Source organism: Trachinotus anak, unplaced genomic scaffold (genome assembly GCF_046630095.1).
Source record: "Trachinotus anak isolate AG129_WGS33_773 ecotype Australia unplaced genomic scaffold, CSIRO_AGI_Tana_v1 ptg000016l, whole genome shotgun sequence".
NCBI classification, from domain to species: Eukaryota; Metazoa; Chordata; class Actinopteri; order Carangiformes; family Carangidae; genus Trachinotus; species Trachinotus anak.
This window is the reverse complement of record NW_027273867.1, coordinates 14,057,501-14,080,308: the sequence shown is the minus strand read 5'-3', so window position 1 is coordinate 14,080,308 and position 22,808 is coordinate 14,057,501. Positions and strand designations below refer to the sequence as shown.

General features: G+C 40.5%; 2 protein-coding genes and 1 long non-coding RNA gene across 4 annotated transcripts in view; 2 read left to right on the top strand and 1 right to left on the bottom strand.

Moving 5' to 3' along the window:
• Positions 1-106: 106 nt before the first annotated feature.
• ptdss1b (phosphatidylserine synthase 1b) lies at positions 107-7,642 on the top strand. The gene is made up of 13 exons (XM_071499550.1): positions 107-416; positions 593-684; positions 1,017-1,061; positions 1,178-1,302; positions 1,857-2,015; positions 2,581-2,732; positions 3,499-3,640; positions 3,848-3,960; positions 4,181-4,246; positions 5,110-5,209; positions 5,320-5,379; positions 5,767-5,845; positions 5,934-7,642. Exons 1-13 carry the CDS (start codon positions 238-240, stop codon positions 6,029-6,031), a joined length of 1,410 nt encoding a protein of 469 aa, XP_071355651.1. The 5' UTR covers positions 107-237; the 3' UTR covers positions 6,032-7,642.
• The window catches only part of LOC139633704 (uncharacterized), a 25,355-nt gene continuing 7,883 nt past the window's right edge, over positions 5,337-22,808 (bottom strand). The window contains exon 4 of one of the 2 annotated variants that reach the window (XR_011693802.1): positions 5,337-5,476. This is a non-coding gene — a long non-coding RNA (uncharacterized lncRNA). Of the gene's footprint in view, positions 5,477-16,877; positions 17,011-22,808 lie in introns of those variants that run through there. The other variant, XR_011693801.1, reaches the window with a different exon arrangement.
• Positions 8,316-22,808, top strand: part of nup153 (nucleoporin 153) — a 17,272-nt gene continuing 2,779 nt past the window's right edge. The window contains exons 1-19 of the mRNA XM_071499554.1: positions 8,316-8,436; positions 12,100-12,316; positions 12,446-12,721; positions 13,523-13,662; positions 14,607-14,735; positions 14,971-15,087; positions 15,260-15,304; positions 15,519-15,572; positions 16,894-17,034; positions 17,154-17,206; positions 18,533-18,668; positions 18,997-19,164; positions 19,251-19,349; positions 19,463-19,547; positions 19,648-19,749; positions 19,862-20,518; positions 20,684-20,863; positions 21,075-22,031; positions 22,363-22,755. Coding sequence (XP_071355655.1) covers positions 8,359-8,436; positions 12,100-12,316; positions 12,446-12,721; positions 13,523-13,662; positions 14,607-14,735; positions 14,971-15,087; positions 15,260-15,304; positions 15,519-15,572; positions 16,894-17,034; positions 17,154-17,206; positions 18,533-18,668; positions 18,997-19,164; positions 19,251-19,349; positions 19,463-19,547; positions 19,648-19,749; positions 19,862-20,518; positions 20,684-20,863; positions 21,075-22,031; positions 22,363-22,755 — 4,027 coding nt within the window. The 5' untranslated portion in view covers positions 8,316-8,358. The remainder of the gene's footprint in view (positions 8,437-12,099; positions 12,317-12,445; positions 12,722-13,522; positions 13,663-14,606; positions 14,736-14,970; positions 15,088-15,259; positions 15,305-15,518; positions 15,573-16,893; positions 17,035-17,153; positions 17,207-18,532; positions 18,669-18,996; positions 19,165-19,250; positions 19,350-19,462; positions 19,548-19,647; positions 19,750-19,861; positions 20,519-20,683; positions 20,864-21,074; positions 22,032-22,362; positions 22,756-22,808) is intronic.

Below are 22,808 nucleotides of genomic sequence, written 5' to 3'. Positions count from 1 at the left end.
CAATTACAAATTATCTACTCAAACGCGTATTTAAAGTTTACTCTTTGCTTTGGTGACTGAAAGTATAACACGTTATTTCATAAACTCTCACCCCCACTGGCTCTGTGGTTCAGTCCTTCTTCAAGGTTTTACGTGTGGATCTCATCTCCAATGTCTTGTCTGTCTGTCTTTCCAAGTTTTGGCTTTAACTATTAAAATTGCATTAGTAAAATTGACAAAGCAGCCCACAACAGCGATATGGCAGCCGCCGAAACTACCCGAGCGCCACGGAAGGAAGATACCAACTATAAGTTACATTTCCGAATGATAAACGAGCAACAAGTGGAGGATATATGTCTTGATTTCTTCTATAAGCCACACACGATCACATTGCTGACTGTTACTGTGCTCAGCTTGATGTACTTTGCCTTTACCAGGTAAATAAACAGTGTCGAAATTGTACTTTTTTTTTATCTGCTGTTGTTTCAATTTATATTTAAAGCTAGGTTTTCCGCTCCTTTCCCACCTGTACCTGCCTATGCATGTAAAACAGTGTTGAGTGCCCAGCAGCATAACCTACCCTTTGTTAACATGTGAAACTGTTTTGTGACAGGAATGATGAGCACTCAGACAACAATCTCCGTGTTGGTCTTTTTGTGGTTGTCTCCTTCTTCTTGGTCATCAGTGTCCTGGCCTTTCCTAATGGTAAGATATGCAACTAAACTTCCATTGGCTCCATCATTCAGTGGTATGGGATTAAATCCCAATCCCAATCTGCGACAGACAATAACAACAGAAAATAATCAGCAGATGAAAAATTGAGATGGGGATAGCTCAGTTCTCAAGTATGAAACTTAGCTCAAGTGATAACAGGTGGTCATATAAGGGGAGCTTCCTCGATAACATCTTAGCAGGCTCCATCCAGACAATAAAGCTCTGGATAAAAGCTAGTAAGAGTTCATTTTCTCTGGTCAATTTACCTCTACTGCTAAAAGTGGAAATACTCCAACAGTCACTTATGTTGCTTTCTTCATCAGGACCTTTTACCAGGCCACACCCTGCGATATGGCGAATGGTGTTTGGTAAGTGTTGGCCTACATTTTCTTGACTCGCCATGCATCAAAGTTACCTAATGTTTCTGATAAGATCCAGTTACCATATGTCATCAACCTTACTCACTTTCTTCTGTCGTGGCTAGGTCTCAGTGTGCTCTACTTCCTCTTTCTGGTCTTCCTCATCTTCCTCAACTGGGACCAGGTGAAGATTCTGATGTACTGGCTGGACCCAAATCTGCGATATGCCACGCGGGAAGCCGACATCATGGTGGGGATAGTTTGGAACTCAGAATTAGTTAATTTTCCTCTGAACCATCAGAGCAAGTTCCCGTCAAAGCTCGGATGTTGAAAGATTTCAGAATGAGGACTCGGGACAGTAGGAGACCCCATCTTTGACAGATCTTCTTCTTCTGAATGGATGTGAAGAATCACAGCTCTATATTGAGAGTTTACATGTATGTAAATACAAAGTGGATCCCATTCAGATAGATAATGCCTTCTGTAAATAAAAAAACATAATTTACTTGGATTTCTTTGCAGAGCTTAGCCTTATCTGAATCGAGCTGTTGTAATTTTGTTCTAAGGTTAGTAAATCCCCTGAGACAAAGTTGTAATTTTAGGTTATTTAAATAAATTGGCTTTACTTTGGTTGATTTTAATATAAAATCAAATTTTTCAGAGTTGAATAAGCAAAGATTGAAAGAAGAAAAGACCAACATGATTATGAACATGTCTGCTTTAGTAATTCGTTTTTAGATCAGATTTCTTTTTGGTGGTTATTGTGATTTTAGAATTTCACTACCTTTCTTTTCTGTTTTACAGGAATATGCTGTTAACTGTACAGTGATAACATGGGAGCGCATCCTGAGCCACTTCGACATCTTTGCATTTGGCCACTTTGCAGGCTGGGCCATGAAGGCTCTGCTCATCCGGAGCTACGGCCTCTGTTGGACCATCAGCATCACCTGGGAACTCACTGAGGTAACGTGTGTGTGTGTATATGTACATATGTTGAAGATGACCATTGCATATTTTAAAATTTGTGATGTAAATCACACGCAAATGTATGAAGTGCTCCAGGACCTAAGCAACCCCTCTGGGAAGTCTGCAAGGTCATGCAAAAAAAGTAATTACTCGTAAACTGTATTGATCCAACTCATACAAGAGCACATCATTGTCTCAGCCCAGTGTGAGCAGGCAATAGGGATTGATTGTTCGTGAGAAACCCATCATAACAAAACAGTCGTATCAGCAGGAGTTTCTGCACATGCCAAGAGCTTCTGCCTTGACTGATGCCAATTGTTGGCTGGAGAGATTAGATTACAGGATTTAGCCTAATACCAGATTTACTCATCACAGAATCAACTTCGCCAGAGAGCCTATGGTCAAACAAGGTGCAACAGTCATTCAAACAACACACTATCTAAATTTACATTTTGTAGTTTTAGTATTTCCCAGCAGATACTGAGCCCCTTGATTTAAAAAAGATTTTGATGTAACTTAAATATATTTCGTTTCACGATCCTCTCCACTCATTTTTTTACAGCTGTTTTTCATGCACCTTCTGCCAAACTTTGCGGAGTGCTGGTGGGATCAGGTGATACTGGACATACTGTTGTGTAACGGAGGAGGCATCTGGCTGGGTATGACTGTCTGCCGCTTTTTGGAGATGAGGACCTACCGCTGGGCCAGTATCAAGTCAGTGAAACTTTTTCTTTTCTGTGTGTTTTCTAAAATTATACACGGGGTATATTCAGATCCTTAAGATTTTTTTTTGGATCACAGAATTAAAAATCAGGTGCTCCACCCTATCAACAAGATCAAATCCAGTTTTCTCTCATGCCCCCCAAACCATGATTGGTAGCATTTTTAATCAGCTGTTAACAATACTGAGGAAACCTATTAACAAAACATCATAAGGAACATGAACTGTAACACTGTAAAACTGTCTTTTCATGTGTGTTTTCATTAGTTTCTAAGGAAGCATTTTATCTTGACCACACAAAAGACACAAAGCTCCCATACCTTGGATTTAACTGATGTTGATGTTGACAAGCAACACCATTCTTCTTTTCTATCCTATCAAACATCTGTCCTTGTTGTACTGCCCATGTCATTTTGCTTTCTGAATACACCTTACTAACCTGAATCTTGATTCTTTATCATTCCCAAATTAATCACATTCGAAGATCATTTTCACAGCAGACCTTATGACAGAGTCATATGTCAGAGCAGAAGAGCACAAGTGGAACAATGGCTCCAAGTAAAAATCTTGGTTGTGGAAAAAGGTCTGGGTCTTGTGTGCAGAAGCACAGCCCATTGCTGCCGTATGACACAAATTGTTTGAAATCAGAGGGTTTATGACACTAGAGCTCTCCATAGCCCCATGTTATTGTATGAAGCGAGATTGCGTGTGCGTATTTATCTCTGCCTCCTTAAAGGTGCACATACTGTGTCTGTGCAGGGAAATCCACACCACCACAGGGAAGATAAAGCGAGCCGTGCTCCAGTTCACCCCAGCCAGCTGGACCTACGTACGTTGGTTCGACCCAAAGTCATCCTTCCAGAGACTTGCAGGCATCTACCTCTTCATGATCTTATGGCAGGTAGGCTTTGACCTTTGACCCAGAAATTCCTGGAAGATCTTCAAAGTCCCTGATATTAATCTGTTGATTTTTATTTTTTTATTTTTTTAATTCAGCAATAAATCTCACATTCTACAACAGTTCCCCTCCAATGTTTGTCAACAAGTACTGTACATCCATGGAGAATACTATTAAATTGTGTCTGTCCTACATGCCTCATCTTCCCAGTTGACAGAGTTGAACACGTTCTTCCTCAAGCACATCTTCGTCTTCCAGGCCTCTCACCCACTCAGCTGGTGTCGTATCCTCCTTGTTGGAGTCATCACTGCACCCACTGTGCGGTAAGTTCACTCCTCCAAATGACATCTTGTTTACACCCCACCTATGAGCAACTGTAAATGTGATATACTAGATTTGAACACTACCTAAAACAAATGCAAAGTTGTCCTTTCAAATGCTTTCTTAAATGTAGGTCTGTGTGGAAATCTAAAATGTTCGCTTTGTTCTTGTTAAGAAATTTTAGAAAAATTCTAATGTCCCAATTTCTTGAACCTTTTTCAGGCAATATTATGCATACCTGACAGACACTCAGTGTAAACGAGTTGGAACACAATGTTGGGTGTTTGGGTACGTATCACTTGTCCTGTCATGTTTTTTAATGATCTAGAAACAAGTTAATGAGCTGCATTAATGGTAATTTCCGAAAACTTATTGTGCCTCTAGCAGAAATTCTTTCAGTTAAATCATAGCTCTGGTAGGAGAAGCCTGGTAAGCAAACTGAACTAATATTGAACTTTTTCCAGTCTCTGGTATTTTTTCTTTGATCTTGTCAGCATACTGTATATCACAATGATATGTGCCCTCGCTGGTTGGATTGGTTCCAGGTCCTACAAGATATTTTTGTGTATTTAAAAGATAAACAAGCAAAGTATGAACAAGAACAAGGAAGAAAACGAACCAAAAAAAAATTCAGAGGCACCATGTTTTTCCAATGAAGTTTTTTTTTAATTATCCCATAAAGGTTTATTTAAGATTCACTTTATTTAGATTCAGTTTTCTTACTCTTTATCTGGTAAAATGAATTCATAACATTATGACTTCATCTGAGACACAAAGCTGCTGATGTCCTCAGTCTGCTCCAGTTTCTATAGCAACGAGACAGGCTCTCACGTTCTGCTTGAAACACGGACCGCTGAGACCACACTCTCTTGTCTGAGGTTTACCTTTGCAGTGTAACCTTTAAAATGTGGTGTCCACTGCAGTCTGACAGATGAGTTTTCCTTAAATGTGTAACTGGTTGGGAAACAACAATTTAGAGCACATGTATTTGGACTTTAATGCTAGATGTGCTGCGCATCCATAGAGAGGTTCCACTGCAATGAAATGTCTTTGCCAAGAGAGGGGGCTATTGTTGAATAAAACGGCATGTGTTTAAAATTTCCAGAGCAGCAGAATTACCTATTTAATTAAGCTTTTATATTTCCTCTCAGAGCCATTGCTTTCCTGGAGGCTCTTGCTTGTGTGAAATTTGGGCACGACTTGTTTTCCAAGACACAAATTCGCTACGTACTCCTGTGGCTACTTTGTCTGGTAAGTGTGTGTGTGTGTGTCACAAAAAAGAACAAAAACTAGAGTGCTTAAGCAGACTCATTAATTTTTGCTTTGCATCCTCTTTTCTTCTTTCTTCTCATCTTCTTTAGGCACTCATCACGCTTCTACTTTTATATGGGATGGTGTGGTATGAGCAAAGGAAAATTAAGGTAAGATGTCTTCTTGGTTCTTGATTGAATGCTTCCACGATGTCTGTTTTAAGCCGAAGTTAAAACCAGCTGAAAATCTTGTTTTCCTGACCCATTTCTGTTTGTAGAAACAGAGAAAAGCACAGGAGTTACAAATAACATCAGCAACAACATTCACAATACCAGGATCTTGAAACTGAAACCACAAAATGGAATTCAACCATCATTTATTTTATTATTTACATATGTGCTTTTTCTGCTATGACACATTTCTTAAAAAAATGTCTCTAGACTTGAAACTCTAACCCAGGAGATGCCAGAGACACTTCTTTTTAGTTCAGTTTTCAGTTACCATTTAGAGTTGTGCATCTCATTAGTGTTTGGCTCTGAGCTCCCTTCTGTTTACAGAGCATTTCTGTGCAAAATGAGGACTGTGATGACAGCAGTGTTGTCGACTCATGTGGTTTCATCCCAGATGGTGTTGCAGGTCAGTCTCATAACAGGCACACTGGTGACAACTCTTCAAGAGACTCCAACCTAAATGTCTAACAAAATAATGTCTTTTAAATCCACAGGTCAGAGGGAGTCCTTGAGAGGTTTACAACCTACAAAAAGGAAGAGAGCCTCTGGGAGGAACAGATTTGTGAATGGTCACGGAGGAAAGAGACAATGATCAAAACAAACACTGAGTATTCAAATCCTCTACAAAGGAGATGAGTGATTTAGAAAGCACCCAACTAAGGGAAATATATTACGCACTCAAATTTACGGGGTACAATTGCAACAAGGTTTTGAAGAATCCTAGAGACCAGGAGGTAGACTCCAAAATACAACACCAAAAGCCTTCATGTTATTTCAGCTTATCAAGTCGTAATAGCTGTGGGAGTCAGAGGCAAAAAAACACAACAATGAGCTGAAATCTTCATATACCTGCTGACTGGGGTGGTGAAGTGTGGTCTGTGGAATCTGCAATACTAGCAAACCCTTAATACTGTCTGACACAGACAGAATTGAACATATTTCTAAGGAATATGCACTAGATTTTGAAAGAGAAGATTGCCTTACTTGGATTATAGAAAACAGCATGCTAGCCTCAGCGGCATCCTACACCCAACATATTCTGCCTTATATTCCTGAATGTTGTTTAGATGTTTTGCACTGTGGGACATGCACATATGTCAACTCAGGGGTGTGCCAGCTTTATCAGTCCGGTCTGGTTCACAAACCAGTTCACACCAACACCAAGTGCAAATATATATATTCTATAGGCCCTTGGACTTGTTTGCACTTAATCTCTTGACTGTTGTTTTAGAATATTTCTGTCACTGAATTTAATAGCTTTACTAGAAAAACTAAAGATCACAGTTATTGTTGTATTGGGCATTTTGTAAGTCATTTGAATTGGTGGTGATTTATATGTTAATTTTGCTGATTTGATGTATTTGTGTTTTATGTACTAATGGCCAAAAATACCACATTTGCACTTATCTATAATACAGTAATCTACTGGTATATACACTGCTGTCTGCTTTTCCTCAAACAGAATAGCATCATCAGGAAAGAATTTTTTTCTTTACTTTAAATTAGAGGAGCAGCCAAGTTTTACTGAACCGATTGTAGCATTTACATGTTTTACATTCCTACCCTTTTACGCTTTCATCAATGTGAGTATTGGAACTGTTTAGATGTATGTTATTTTTTGCAGTTTTGTATGGGTTTGTGATTAGGGAGAGAGAGAGAGTAAGCAGTGCATGGTGTACTGACAGAATACTGTGACTTTCAATTCAAAAGCACTGTGGTGACATTCAATAGCAGTGGATAATCACTTGTGTGAAATTATCCTTTTAAAAGGCAGTCTTCTTGAGGTTTTTTAGTGATCCAAATTAATACAATGTGATATTAATATAGCACAGTAAGTGACTAGTCCACATAAGCTGTTCTTAATATTACTGATAGATGCAGTGTAGATTCATGTTTAGTGTTACAATGTGTTTTACAACCACCCGTTAGTTTGACAAGTGTTACTAGGTGAATGTATTCTGATTGAATTTGTATTGATGCTATTTAAATAAAAAAAATCCTTTTGCACTTGCCTGCTGCAGTGATTCCAGAGTTTGGAGTTTATACAATGCTTTAATTTTCAGGCCACACTGTGTTTAATATGAAATGTTTAAAATATGTTGTAACCTCCAATGCATTACTTGGTATTCCAGATTTTTTTTATTATATATGCGTGTGTTTGGCTGTTTTTGTACACACAATTTAAGGACCACATATCACTTTTTTTCATTGTATCCACAGATATTTTATTTTATTGTTCTCCTTTTACGTGAGATGTCTGAATTAACAGACTGACTCAATAATTTTACCATCTTGATTTCTGTGTCACACCTACAATATAATAGAAGCAATTGAAAGTATTTCTGGGGCAGATCTAAGAAACAGTTCACAGTTTATATACTGCTGTTTAGCTTAATCTATTATAATACATAATTTATTTGTTGATTATAATTTGTATTAATATTATGACTCTGCAAAGTAACTAGTAATCAAAAGCTGCCAAATAAATGTAGTGGAGCTGACCATACAATATTTTCCTTTCAAATGTGGTGGATCAAAAGTATAAAGTAGCATATAATGAAAGTACCTATATACAGTGCAAGTGCTTGGAAATTGTACTTAAGTACAGTACTTGAGTAAATGTACTTAATTACTTCCCACTATGGTCAGCTAAATCCTTTCATCTCCACTGAAATGACTAAATTATGCTTACTATTGATAATATAAACAATGACATATTTTAAACCCTTGGCTATATCATAATTTCAAGTCGTATGACACAAAATAACCCCTCCTTAGAACCATGTGGTACAAAGTCGTGTCTAACCTCTTTGTTATGTTCAGTTACTACATTTCCCGTGGTGCCTCTGTGAGTGGCCCCTGTGCTGGATGACAGCTATCCGGCGCCGAAACACCGACAGACGCTCAGACGAAAGAGCCATGGCGGCCACGGGTGGAGGGAAAATTAGAAGCAGGAGATATCACATCGCCTCTAAACCTTACGCCAAGAGTAAACAGGTAAATCGAGTGAAAGTTTTTGTGTTAAGACCCCGCGTCGAGGACGTCGCGGCGATCACGGTGCCACTATCGCTCAGCTCTTGTTTTTGTTTTGTTGGAGACATTTTAGGGCCTTCTGTTAGCGCTCGTGGCCTCCACGCGCTGCTAGCATGTCCGGGAGATGCTAGGTAACTAGCATGTTGGCTTATAGGTTAGCAAAATCAAGACGGGCTTGACAGGTCAAATCACGGCACAGTGAGTCGTTTAGACTAGTTAACCAGTATTTGTTCAAGTACAAGCGCACACATGACACGTTGGAACAACCAGCCATAGCTCTATCGGGAAGTTCTTAGCCGCTAGCAAAGTTAGCAGAAAGCAAGGAAGTCGAATTCTACATGTTAGCTGTTGAGGCTAATGCAGGCTAGCAGGCTAGCACTGGCGAGAAACGCATTGTTGTCTTCGACTCTTAAGTTTAGAGGCTTCACGCCGTTGCCAGTAAAAGTGACATGGTCGCTTGGCTCCAGTTTACACCTGTCCAGAGCTGCGTATAACCAGCTTTCATGCAGAAACATTTTAAGATTTGGGTACTAGCGTCCCGGGAAGCGTTTTGGATGTTAGGCTAACTAACGTTAGCCAAATCTCAGCCAGTTGGATTGCGCAGGTAGCATCGGCTGGTTGGAAACCCACATGGTTGTCTGAGGGGATTCACTTGGCGCTTGGACAACAGCTAATGTTAGTTTTAAAACCACTCCACGATCTGAACAGTGGGCATGATGTGTTTTGATACATAGCAGACCCTTTGATATATTTTACTTTGTCAGTCATTACGTAGAATATTCGAGTGAACTACAAATCAGATTGTTTGTTTATATGGCAGTCAACCTGCCAGTGGGTCCTGTGACTGCACAGACAACTGTGTGAATATTGATAGTTATACAACCAGCAGATCATTGTGACCAAGAAAAGGTCATCAATTAGATACACTCAGTTGCTAGTTTATTAGGTACACCTAGCAGACAAGATTTGGATTGTTTCATTGATCATTATTATTCATTATTGTTTATGGCTGACATTAGTTATCCACATTGATGTGACCTTAAACCGTTTTGCATTATATACACACATACACACAAGGTGCAAGCTATAATTATAATGACACTAATTAAATAGTGATTTAGACAAACTAAACATTAAGTTCAAGTTATTGCATTTATTGGACATTGTTGGTTTTGTTATGAGTGGACCATTTGTGTCACAGTTTAGCGTCCATCTTCATTGAGACAAATGGGGTGAAGAAGTACCCCTCAGTATTGCGCAATACAGTTCAACAGCACCACAAACTAATACCTCCAAAATAACCGTAAAGTTGAATCAGCACCAGTCTAAAACTATTTGAACAAAAACTGAACATTATAATTTAGTGAAGGTTTAGGGCTGATGTTTTACACTGTATTTGTTTTCGCCAAATAGGCCTAATGAACTGTCAGTGAATGAATAGTAGTTTAGCGTGTATGCAAAGAAAAGATATGTAATTTCTCTCATGAATGCTGCTGACTTGGCATGTAGTGTCAGTATCATGGTGAATCTCTGCTTGACACCATGTCCCTCTGCACTGCACGAACAGCAAAACCTGTGATCATTAGATGTCGACCCTATGATACATATTTGCTGCTGTTCAGATAGAGTGTTGAAGTGAGGGAGACTGACTGGAATGATGCATTGCTGCCAACAAACAAATGCAATAACTGACCAACTTGAATTTGAAATATTTTGAATTTTTTTGAATAAATGCAAATATGGGTTGACCCGTGCATCGTTTGTGTCATATTGCAAATAAGAAGAATAAGAGATAAGAAGATCTTGGAGTTCACACAAATGTGTCAGGACTGAAGTCAGCCAAAAACAATGATTATCCCTTTCTTGTTGAGAGTTGATGTTTAAGAAATGGGTAGAGTTTTTCGGCAACAGCTTGATTTACACAGCTCTATTGGTTAAAAGGCAGGAGCATGATAAGACATGCAGTTTTTGCACCATTGCAGTTTTGATCCATCTCAAAACTTGCAAGTTGTAACAGTGGGAGCTCTTCTCATCAGCACTTACTGTATATTTTCACATGGCATAAATGAAACAATTGTGCTGTATAAAGGATCCCAAAAGGTGTTTGTGTTTCTCATACTCATTCACGTCATTTTTGAGTTTAAAAAGCTAGATGTACTGATCTTCTCAGGTGCAGGCATGGTCAAAGTTAGACATTAGAGCTTCCCGAGAGAGCAGTATCAGTTGACCACAGGTCACACAGTCATATGACCCTGTCCGCAGCAGAAATATGGCGCCTTTAAATCCTAATGTGTATGTAGTGCTACTAAACCAGCATTGTGGTGTTATTACACTTTTGAATAGTCAAAGTAGTGTGTATTTGCACATAGGTTAAAGTGCAGGGTGCCCCACAGGTGTACATCAAAGATAAGCAGAAAGCAAGAGACACACATGGCTCTTATCTGGAGTTGAAGGCTTCCATGGGTTACACAGCATATACATGAAGAGATGCACCAGCTAACTGCTCCTTTGCCCAACTTTCCCCCCTCCATCTGGTATCAACAGCATTGCCTTATCTGAAGACATTCAAATACAGTCATTATACCAATCTAATAACCAAAGAAATTATATTATAAATGAAATTGTTGCAGACAAACGCTCCAAATATGAGTTTTGTACAGCCTTGTTGCTGTCCAATAGACCCTTCACTTTAATTGGTCATTACACTTAAGATATAGATTGTGTTTTTGGCCTTGTTGTTATCCCCCACTTCAACACCAAAACTGCACCATGCAGTTGGGACATCATTCATGAAGCAGACCTTAAATCATGAAGATTATACCAGTATTAAATGCTCATGTATTCAACTACATGAGAGTTTTGCTCAACTTCAAAGTCTACAAAGCCATTCAGAGATGGTAGATATAGTTAGCCAGTTAAGACCAAAAAAGTGCCTATAATGTACAAGACATTTTTTTCACAAAGTTGCAAAATGTTATAGATTTTACAGAAGTGATCTTTCTAGATATTAAAATCCTGGAAATGTGGTTACTCTCCATGTGTGGTGTAGGAGTCAAGATTCATTCTTATTGATTAGAATTCATCCAGCATTCGACCTCAGTACAGTGCAGACCAGCGTCACTTGCTCACTGTTTCATGGAAGCATACACAGTGCCTGACCCAGTTTCAGTCTTACTGAGCTTGTGTTTTGCTTTGCACTGGGGAGAACGAATGGCTTCTCATTGCAAGTGGGGCTGTGTTCCTGATTCAAATAATAAAATGCAGTGTAGATTTCTGTATTTTACAACTGTTTTTGTATGATTCAGAGGTCTCAACAAATAAATTCAGTGGAATTGCTGTACCACAGATTCATTTTTTTTTGATCACCATAAATACAAGCAACAGCATTTTATTTGTTTTCCCGTTTTCCTGTTAGTAGCATTTCTACAGTTTTACCTGAAGTTTTGTTTCACATGCACTGAATTTTATCTAATACTGATCATCAAGGAATTTTTCCAATGAGGGGGTATAAATAATGTCCAAAGTTTATGGTTCTTTGTTTTGTCTATATGCCTTCATCTCTGCCGCTCACTCAAGTCATTCCCCCGTTAATGGCCTCCTCTCCCTTTCTCATGTTTTTATCAGCAGCAGTCAGGCCTCATCAGTCGAGTGACAGACACAGTAAAGAGCATCGTTCCTTCCTGGCTGCAGAAATACTTCAAGAATGAAGATGCTCCTGAAGAAGGGGGGGTTGTACAGGGGACAAACCAGAACTGCCAGCCTCCTCCTCCTCCTAATGGCAGTGAAGAAGGCCCTCCTCCCCTTGATGGACGTGACTCCCCAGAGCCTAGCACCAGTAATGCAGGTAAAGGATCCATTCAATCTCTTTGGTTGTCCAAGGTTATCAAGGGAATAATAAATTCCTTGCATGAGAATTGCAGTTTTGCATTGTCCTCTGCACCACGCTCATCTGCGCCTTTCCTTGCTTGCACAGAGCCCTCAACCAGTCGGGCATCCCTGAACTTTCAGGAGTATATGCTTTCTCGACCTCCTCTGAGTCGCTCCCACCTCCATTTTCCCCCGCTGGATGCCTCCTCCCCAACCCTGGGTGCTTCCAGCAGCCTCTTCTCCCAGCCCTCCACCTCCTCAGCCCCTGGACCCTTTTCCACGGGCTTCTCCTTGGTCAAAGAAATCAAGGACAACCTCTCACAGCACGAAGATGATAACATCTCCACCACAAGCGGGTTCTCCTCTCGCGCCTCTGACAAAGGTAAGGGCAGAATGTTTGCATTAGGCCTTTCATTGAATAATCTAAATTGGATTATATAATAAAAAGCACCACCGCGGCAGTCTCTCACGAGTTCTCATGAGAGCCTGGGCCACTGCACTGAATGACGGACAGGGCACACAACGTCACTCAAGCTGAAACAAGTGAATAATTCAACAACAACGGTGTGGTAATGAGATGAGAGTTCATGACCTAACTCAGCTGCAGAGATTGAGCTGCACTCAGAGCAATCTACAAAGCCCTGTTTGGATATACTTTGGATTTTGGTCAATAGATGGCAAAATTGTAGAGCATTGAGATAAAGTTGTACACAAGCTACAGTTAGCCTTTCCTACCACTCTTGTGCTTGCAACCTGAAGACACATCTCAAAAATATGCACACAGATTTGCACCGATAGTTATGTCTCTCATTGTACAGGTGCCCTCTTATGGACATAATGCAAAAAAATAGACATTGAATTGTTCAAACCTGTGTGTTCACTACACACATCTTGTATGTTGATCTGGTTTGTACAGGAGTTTTTTTGCATTGTCTGTGACTGAATAGAAGTGTTAAAAAAAAAAAAAAAAGTATAAACAGCAAATTCAACCACAGAGTCAAAAGAAGTTGCTGTTTTTAGCTTTAAGGAATAAATGATAAATCTGTTGAATTATTAGTGTTGTAATAAGTAGAGGCTAGTATCAGTGACTTCATTGCTCTTGTGTGTGGGATGGCTCAGACATGAAAAATAAGCTAAGATAGATTTCTGCAAAATGGTCTGAGATGAATCTCCTCTTTTTCAGATGTCCCCACTTCTAAAACAGCATCACTTCCCCAGCTTTGGTCCCCAGAGATGGACAGAACAAACTCTGGCCCTCAGCCTTCCCAGTCCAGTCTGAAAAAGCCTGCTTTCAACCTGTCCGTCTTTGGAACTTCCTCCAACGTGAGTGTCCGGGTGTCTTGTTATCAGAATATTGAGTCTATCAGTGTGTAATAGTAAAAAAAAGAAAAGCTAACTGAAAGAACAGATCTGTGCCACAAAACTCTGTATTTTGGTGTCCCAGGGTTTGATCTAGGCTGTGCCATTAGTGCAGTGACCCACTTAAGTATAAAATGTCCCTTTGGAATTTGGTCAGTGCACCCAACTCTTCAAATCACGTGTACCACAAACTTGGACAAATTTTGCACTGACCATTGCTTTTAGGTGTAGAGAAATACTGGTACTTCAAGATTAAAATTTAATTGTTTTATTTATTATTAACTATTTATTTAATTTAGAAAGTGTTATGTGTTACATGCATAATCTGGAGAACTGCCTCTCTGCTCACGACCAAACAGGATCTTGATTTGTTGCATTAAGTTTCTCTTGTGTCTTGCTGTATATCCATCAACATGTTGTATATCTACTTTCATGTGTGTGACAGTGTGCCAGACACTACAGCTCAGTCAAGCCAACACACAAGAATTAGTCTGCTCTGGTGTCTGGTCTGAAGAAAGTGGTGTTGAGCATATACAAAACAAAATTCACAGTGACACCTAGTATAAGTCTGAGCTTGCTGCTTCACATGTTTGTAAAAATACTGGAACATCACAGACAACATTTTTTTCCATATTAAACTACATGGAATGGTGATATATTTACATCATATGAGAAAAATATTAAGAATAAGAATTAATAAGGTTGGCTATTGAAAAGATTACCAGATGTTTTTGCCGTTTTACTCATTACATTGTTTGTTTAGCTGCTTAAACCCTCTTGATTTCACTTATAACAAAGCCTTCACTTAAAATTAATGAAAGTGTTTTTGAGGATGCCATTGATTAGGAACATAATGAAGTAATTGAGCTCAAACGCAATATTATTTAATTTAACCCTTTCTCTTTCAGTCAACATTAAACAGCACAGCGCTGAACTCCAGTCAGCTTGGAGATTCACCCTTCTACCCCGGGAAGACCACATATGGTGGGGCAGCTGCAGTCAGGAGCTCTCGTACACGCCCTGGAACGCCATACCAGGTGAGCTAGTGAGAACCACATTAACTAGAGACTGAGACTCGTGTCAACACCAAAATTTTAAATTTTTAGTACTCAGTAGTCATAGTCACTCTACATGTACATTTAATACATGTTCTGTAAGTTTATCAGCCCTTAGTAGGTGAGCAGCTAATTTGTCACATCATAAAATGAATGTGACTCAAGTGTGAATATTATTAATTTAATTGGAGACTAAATTAGCTCATCTGATCTGTAGGCCCCGGTGAGGAGACAGATCAAGGCCAAGCCTGCTGGTGCTCAGCCCTGTGGCGTAACCAGTGCCACAGCCAGACGCATCTTGCAGTCCTTGGAGCGCATGTCCAGCCCTCTGGCCGTGAGTACACACACAAACATAATCTCTGTGGTTCAAACCTGATATCAACTTGAAGTGTATCAGTGGTATGACACTTGATATGTTGTTAATGTAAATTTTGTGTCATATTTTAGCATTTCCTTGGTAACTATGTCTCTAAAATAGCTGCATTTTGATTTTTCCTCATCTACAGGATGCAAAGAGAATCCCAGCAGCAGCCTCATCCCCCCTGTCACCAGTAAGTGTTCTTAAAATACTTTCAGTGGAATTGCACAACACAGCACTATATGTGAACATTAACACCAAAAGGGCCGGAAAAGCAGATTTATAATATTCATTAATTACAAGTTTCTGTAAAATGATGAAATAGTGAAAAACCACCTGAAAACATTTTATCAATTTTTGTCCAATAAAAAAGGCCTGTTTTCTCACGAGTGTTTTTTTTCTGGCAGTCACTTGATGGCACAAATCTAGATGTTTCACATTTCCAGTCAAAAAGGAAACGGGTAAGTACAAATTCTGATATATATTTATGTCTGCTCCATCAAAAATTACATTTGTGAGAAGCTTCTAATTTTATTATAATTTAATGCCAAATGTCCCTGTGTGACTTTGGGCTGGTGTATGCACATCATCAAACAAACTTCACTTGTGTCTTCTGTTGGAGTGTTTGTACAAGGCTCACAAGGCTCAGTGATGTGAATGAAACAGGGATGTCATTGTACAAACTCTGCAGCATTTGTTGTGGTTTGTCTTCCTGTCATTTCCTGTCCCACTGCCTGTTGGCCTCCTTTACAATAGTTAACAGGATTCTCCTCGGCTGGGACACAGCTGTTCACCAGTGTGTGTGTGTGTGTGTGTGCACGTGTGCATGTGTGCGCATGTGCGTGCGTGCGTATGTGTGCACGTCCTTTACATGTGCATGTACATGCAAGTGCTTGTGAGCAAAAGTGCACTAGACTGCATATTGTATTCAGTTCGTGGAAGTGTGTATGTGCTGTGTGTTAAGTGTGGTCCATTGTTAAATTGTGCCAGCTCTGGACTGGACTTGACCCCAGTAATAACTGTCAGGCATTCCCATCTGTGACAGCTGCTTTGTAAAGGCCAACAATGGTGTATTGACCCTCACAAGTTCAAAACAAGAAAGTCCACTATAAACCAGCCTTTCATAACTTTACCTTGGCACAGTCCAAAATATAACTTGACCAATACTAGATTTTTGAGGCTAATACCGATGCAGACATTTAGGAGTTAAAAAATAGTATATACTTTTTTTAAAGCACATAGTAACAAACAATCTTAAAATGTATCTTTGGAATTTACAGCAGGACATTTTAGTTAAAAATCAACTTGTCCATGGTCTCTAGTGGACAAATAATGTACCTTAGATCTAGTTTAGTGTTTCTGTGCGACAGTTTTTTTTTTCCAGTTCTGTAGTCCAACAACCACACCAATAGTGATATACTAGAACTAGTAGATAAATCGATATAATCTGGTGTTTTATTATCAACAGATTGCAGGAAGAAGACTTTATCCTGCTATCAAGAACAGTCTGTATAGTCCCAGCCTGATGTGAAATACAATACATAAACAATCCCGCATTTCTGTAGATATGGGGAGTAAACTACTCTGGCCGTGTTGGTTGTATTGAAGCTATACCTAAATGTAATAGAATGACTCTTTCATGTGTTTAATAGTATTTGTACATTCATTGAGTTCTGTGGCATGGAGCCAAAAGCTCTATTGGTCACATTAAGACGAAGAAACACCTTTTTTTCATATGTTTCTAATTCGTGCCCATATTTGAATGCTGTTTCTCCAATTCAGATGGATCCCACCCTCCCACCGGTGCAGAAGCTGGTGGTTCCTGCTGCAGCCTCAGTGTCAGGAAATCGCTCGGTGTCCTTCAGGCCCACTTTGACCCCTGGAGGGGTGAGCCGAAATCTGGACAGGACCCCAAGAGAGACGGTCAGAAACACGGTACTGTATTATTTTACACCACAGCATTATTCCGTTACATTCAGTGTTGCTAATTGGTGACTAATACATACTCCTATACTAATTATTTTCTTGTACTGTTCCCACAGCCCACAAGACAATCGCCGCAACTACCTAAAGCAACTCCAGGTCCATCTCAAAGGTACTAATGCAAGATGGGTGCTAATAGATTGAAGTTCCTTACAGATGATTCCATTCGTTTGAAAATAACTCAACAAAACTATTTAAATGCAAACAACTCTTAGGCATATCCAACAATTCTTTTTTGAGTGTTAAGATTTCACATGATCGCTTTCGTATAACTCCATGAAGATCATAAGGCTGTTTTGGTTCCCCTTTGGCATGAATACTTACTGGATTAGCAATTGTGGTTGAAAGTAGGACTTTTTCTTTTTCACTGGCTCAGTTTGTCTATCCCTACCAAGTGTACACACACACAAATGATGAAACATGCAAAACATTCATTTACCTGTTACTTTGTTCTTAAGATGAAGCACCCTATAGCTGATTGTTTTGGGGAAAAAAAAAAAAATTTGGAGAAGAGGAGGCAGAGGTTGGTGGTGAGGGAGAGCCAATGAGAGGTCCAGATGAGGGGAATGGTGTGTGTGTGTGTGTGTGTGTGTGTGTGTGTGTGTGTGTGTGTGTGTGTGTGTGTGTGTGTGTGTGTACACTTGTACTTGTACTTGTACTTGTACTTGCTACATAGTAAGGACCAAAAAAAGTATTTTACTAACAGAGTGAGGACATTTTGGGAAAGTGAGGACATTTTGGCCGGTCCTCACTTTTTGAAACACCTTCAAATCACATGTTGAGGGTTAAGACTTGGTTTTAGAGTTATGGTTAGAATTAGGTTTAGGTTAAGGTCAGGGTCAGGGTTAGGGTTAGGCACTCAGGTGTGATGGTTAAGGTTAGGGTAAGGGGCTAGGGAATGCATCATGTCAATGAGTGTCCTCACAAAGATAGAAGTACGTGTGTGTGTGTGTGTGTGTGTGTGAGAAATTGCACAACGATCATCAAGTTTAACATAGCAAGAGAGAGGAAATCTTGTTGTTAAAAATGGTGCAACCAAGTGAAAAAGCTTGTCTGGAGCCTTGAGATTGTATTGCTATATCAACTCCTTCAAATGTAAACAATTCCTCAGTACGTTCTTGTTACTACATTACCATATTTCCATATTATTTGTGGTTCACAATCTTTTTTTTTTTTGCTAATTGTTTTTGATGGAAACAAGGTAACTTTCTTGACATTTAGTGATAGTGTGATAAGGGTTTCAAGGAATATTACAGAGGAAACTTTTCCATACAGTTGGATTTATTGAAAAATAATTCAAAGCAATTTACTCCAAGTGTCAAAGCAAAACAATCACAACATTCTTGATAATTATCAAATGTTTTTGTGGATGCTTGATTTCTCTTTGTATTATGTTAAGTTTTATTTTACTTACTTTACCCTGCTACCCTTCTACTAGCACAATGGGGTCCAGTGGCCTAGCCTATCCTCTGTCCAGCACGCCTGCAGCCAGCAGTGTCGGCTCTGGAGGGGGCAAGATGAAGAGAGAGCGGACCAGTGCACGACCCTCCTCCAAACGCCCTGAAGAGGATGAGGTGAGGAGAAGCTTTTGCTCCAAAACCCCCAGGCTCTTGGTTGCAAGAGTGATTATGCATTTCTGTTACAGCATTGTTTATTATTTAACTCAAGGTTCTTACTTTAACTAAACATATTTGTACCACTGCAGCATCAGATTTATTTTTAGGGCCAAGAGAAAAGTCATCAATACAGATCAGATAATGAACCTGAATACATTCAGACTGATATCAACGATGCACTACTCAGAAATGGCAGAATCATTTCTGGTTTGCCTTTCTCACCATAAAATGTATTGTGTCTTGAAGTTACATGGAAAGTGATACTCATGCTTGTTTCTGATTGCAGGTGGTTGAGGTACCTGACCTTCCAACCATTTCACTTCCCATCAGCACCTCCGCCTTGCCCACTTTCAGCTTCTCCTCCCCTCTTCCCCCTCTCACCACCTCCACCACCATCAGCACCCCCTCCAACGTCAAGGCCATTACTCCTGCTAAAGATACAATCACAAATAAGGTCTGTTTTAAACCAATCTCTTCCTACTACATTACAATTAGTCTAATGGTAAACACCATTTTACTAATTTTCATGTTTTTTTCCAGGAGCCTCCAACAGCCTCAACACCCCCCTGTGTACCTTTTACATTTTCTTCCCCTATTGTCAAAGCAACTGCTGCTAGCCCACCCTGCTTTTCCCCTTCAGTAAGTAAATTGCTTATTTCTTAATAGTTAACATCATGAGTAATGCTTTATATTTAAATTACTTAAATCAATAACATTGATTATAAGTGTTGTTATCTTTTCCTGTTATGTAGGCTGGATTTACTTTTAGTGCACCTGTAGCAAAAATAGGTCCCTCCATGTCAAACGGGAAGCTTGCCACTCCCATACCAGCAGCGGGTAAGAGTGTGGTTTTTTTTTTGTTTGGTGGTTTTTTTTTTATCTTAACTGTGAAAATTCAAAATAAATGTTCATTTTTGTGTTTTCATGTTTTCTACAGTGAAGCCAGCAGCAAACAAAAGCACAGAAGATTTTGAAGGACCCTTTAAACCAGCCAAGGTCCTGAAGCAGGGCAGCGTGCTGGATCTTCTTAAAGCACCTGGTAGGAATCACCGACACATTATCTACAACCTTCTTGTTTTTGCCTGGTTATACATTGTTACAAGACTAAATCTAGAAGTTCACTGTTTAAATTCTCCTCCTGTTCTCTCTAGGTTTTGCCTCTCCTGTTCGGACTTCCCAAGACCCAGACAATACCCCTCACCAGACCTCCACACAATCCACTGCCCCCTTCTCCTCCTCCTCCACTTCCACAACCACCTCTTCCCTCTCTTCATCAACAGGGCTTGGAGATTTGTTCAAAGCCCCGCTAAACTGGAGCTGTGATGTGTGCTTGGTGCAGAACAAGCCATCAGATGCAAAGTGTGTTTGCTGTATGGCCCCACAACCCAACTCCTCCTCCTCAAAATCTCTGGACAGTAAGCCTTCACCTGCAACCTCGGTTGGACTGGAGAGCAGCAGTACGAACACCACCACCACTACATCCACCACAGGTTTTGGCACTATGTTTTCCAAACCTGCAGGGACCTGGGACTGTGATACATGTCTTGTTCTAAACAAACCCGATGCAGTAAAGTGTGTGGCCTGCGAAACAGCCAAACCCGGGACAGGACTTAAACCCTCACTGACTCTTCCTTCTGCCTTCTCAGCTGTTAAGACTGTACCCACCTCCACAGCCCCCGTTTCCACAGGGTTCGTTGGATTTGGAGACAAGTTCAAAAAACCTGAGGGTGCATGGGAATGTGATACATGCTTGGTACAGAACAAGGCAGAGGACACAAAGTGTGTGGCCTGCATGAGTGCTAAACCAGGTAATAAGAGCATGACCACGGTCATATTGGTATTTAATTATCTACAAAGTGCTGAGTCTATGGTTTTGTTTTCATGAAAGCAGAAGTCCATTAACTGTGTGATCGTATTTTAAAAGGCAATTGTTAGTTTAATGAAGCATCTTCCTTTCCTCATCAACACCACAGGAGCATCAGCAGAATCCTCTTCTTCAGCCAGCACTGCTCCAGTGTTTGGGTTGGGAGATAAATTCAAGAAGCCAGAGGGTGCCTGGGATTGTGACATCTGTCTTGTACAGAATAAGGCTGCTGATGTACAGTGTGTTGCTTGTCAGGCAGCCAAACCCGGAGCTAATGTGGAGCCTAAAGGTATTCTGATTTCTATGTGTTAGGGAAATAATATTGTTGTATGATGACATGTTCTTGAATCTTTTTTGCGTCACATTAAACTGTGAAGTTAACCAAACCTAATCTAGTCAAAATATTAGGTTTTGAGAAACTCAGGACTTGAAGTGTAACCTGAACCTAATGTACACTTTTCACCTTTTTTGAATTCTTGTTATCTTTTGTTTCTCTTCAGCTTTTGGTTCATCCTTTGGTTCATCAGCTGGCGGGACTTCAGGCTCTTCTGCATTTGGCTCTTCTACCTCTAGTTCTGGGGGTTTTAAGTTTGGCACATCGGACAGTACCTCGGGGTCTGGAACTGGAGGTTTCAAGTTTGGGGGCTCATTGTCAGAATCCTCCTCTTCATCAGGTGGATTCAAATTTGGAATCCCATTTGGAAGCTCCTCATCAGAAACCACTTCTAAAGACACTAATGCCTCATCAGGGTTCAAATTTGGCAGCTCATCTGAGGGCTTTAAATTTGGGACTGCTTCTAGTGATGACAAAAAGTCAGACCAACCTGCCACCGGTTCTGGGTTTAAATTTGGAACCAGTGGTGGGATAGTGTTTGGAACTGGATCATCTAGCACAGAAAGCAACTCCTCTAAGGGCGGCTTCACTTTTGGACTGTCAAAACCTGAAGAGAAGACATCAGACACCACCACCTCATCCTCTGTTAGTTTCACTCCTCCCATTTCCTCTCAAGGAAAGAGCGACAGTGCTGTATCATCAAACGACACCACATCAACGAACACCAGTGCAACCACCACCACAACCACCACCACAGGGTCTGTTTTTGGGAGACTGGGAGAGCCAAGTTTGCCAACCACCACACCACAAGGGGGCTCTACGTTTGGTTCTTTACAGGCAGACAAAGAGCCGGCTGCTCCCACGTTTACCTTTGGGAAGCCAGAGGAAAAGAAGGAAGGCGCTGCCTCCCCTGCTCCGTCTACCTTCCTCTTTGGTGCTGCTAGTAAAGATGCAGATGCTACACCAGCAGCAGCCTCTTCAGGTGGCTTTTCCTTCAGCAAGCCCAGTGCTCCAACAGAGCAACCTCCACCTGCGTATCCCTTTGGAAAGCCAGTAGACAAGAGTGAAACATCTGCTGCAGAGGCCCCAAAGCCTTCCTTCAACTTTGGACAAAGTGCTACAGGTATTTAATTTGTGATTTAGTAAACTTTTGATGGGTGGAATGACTTCATTATTTGTTGCTCTGTTTGGTAAATTGTTTAAAAGAATAATTTGATGTTTTGGGGAAAAGGTTTTCTTTCCTACCAGGAGTTTTTTTTTTTGTTTGTTTTTACTGTTGAAACAATGTGCGCATAAGTAAATATGTCAAGCTAAAGTTGAAAAAGCTGAATCTACTAAGTAAACAAACAAAGTTGACAAACAAAGACTTGGATTGTTGTCAGAATAATTGAGTAAATAATTTTCCTACAGCAATGTGCTACATACCATAAGCAACTCTTTCTTCTTCTTGACAGATTCAGCTACTGCTGCTCCAAAACCAGCATTTTCCTTTATGGCTAGTAATCCTACCAACACCACCACCTCGTCCTCCTCAACTCCGACTCCCAGTCTGTTCGGCGGCAGCAGCGCCTCCACCCAGGCTCCAGCTCCCTCTGCAGCACCCAGCACTTTCATGTTTGGTCAGCCTGCGGCAGCCTCCAGTGATGCTCCTCCAGCTAAAGGCTTTGTCTTTGGCCAGAACCAGGACAGCCAGCTGCCTGCTCCCTCAGCTGCTCCTCTGAACTCTGTTCCAGCCCCAGCCCCAGCTCAACCCTTCATCTTTGGTGCTCCTGCCAGTGCTGCTGCTCCTACTGCAGCCCCATCCTTCAATTTTGGAGCAGCAGCACCCTCTGCTGCCTCATCTTCAGGTCTGTATCTACTCTTGGTGGTTTTTGAGGGCTCAAATCTTGCTTTTATATTT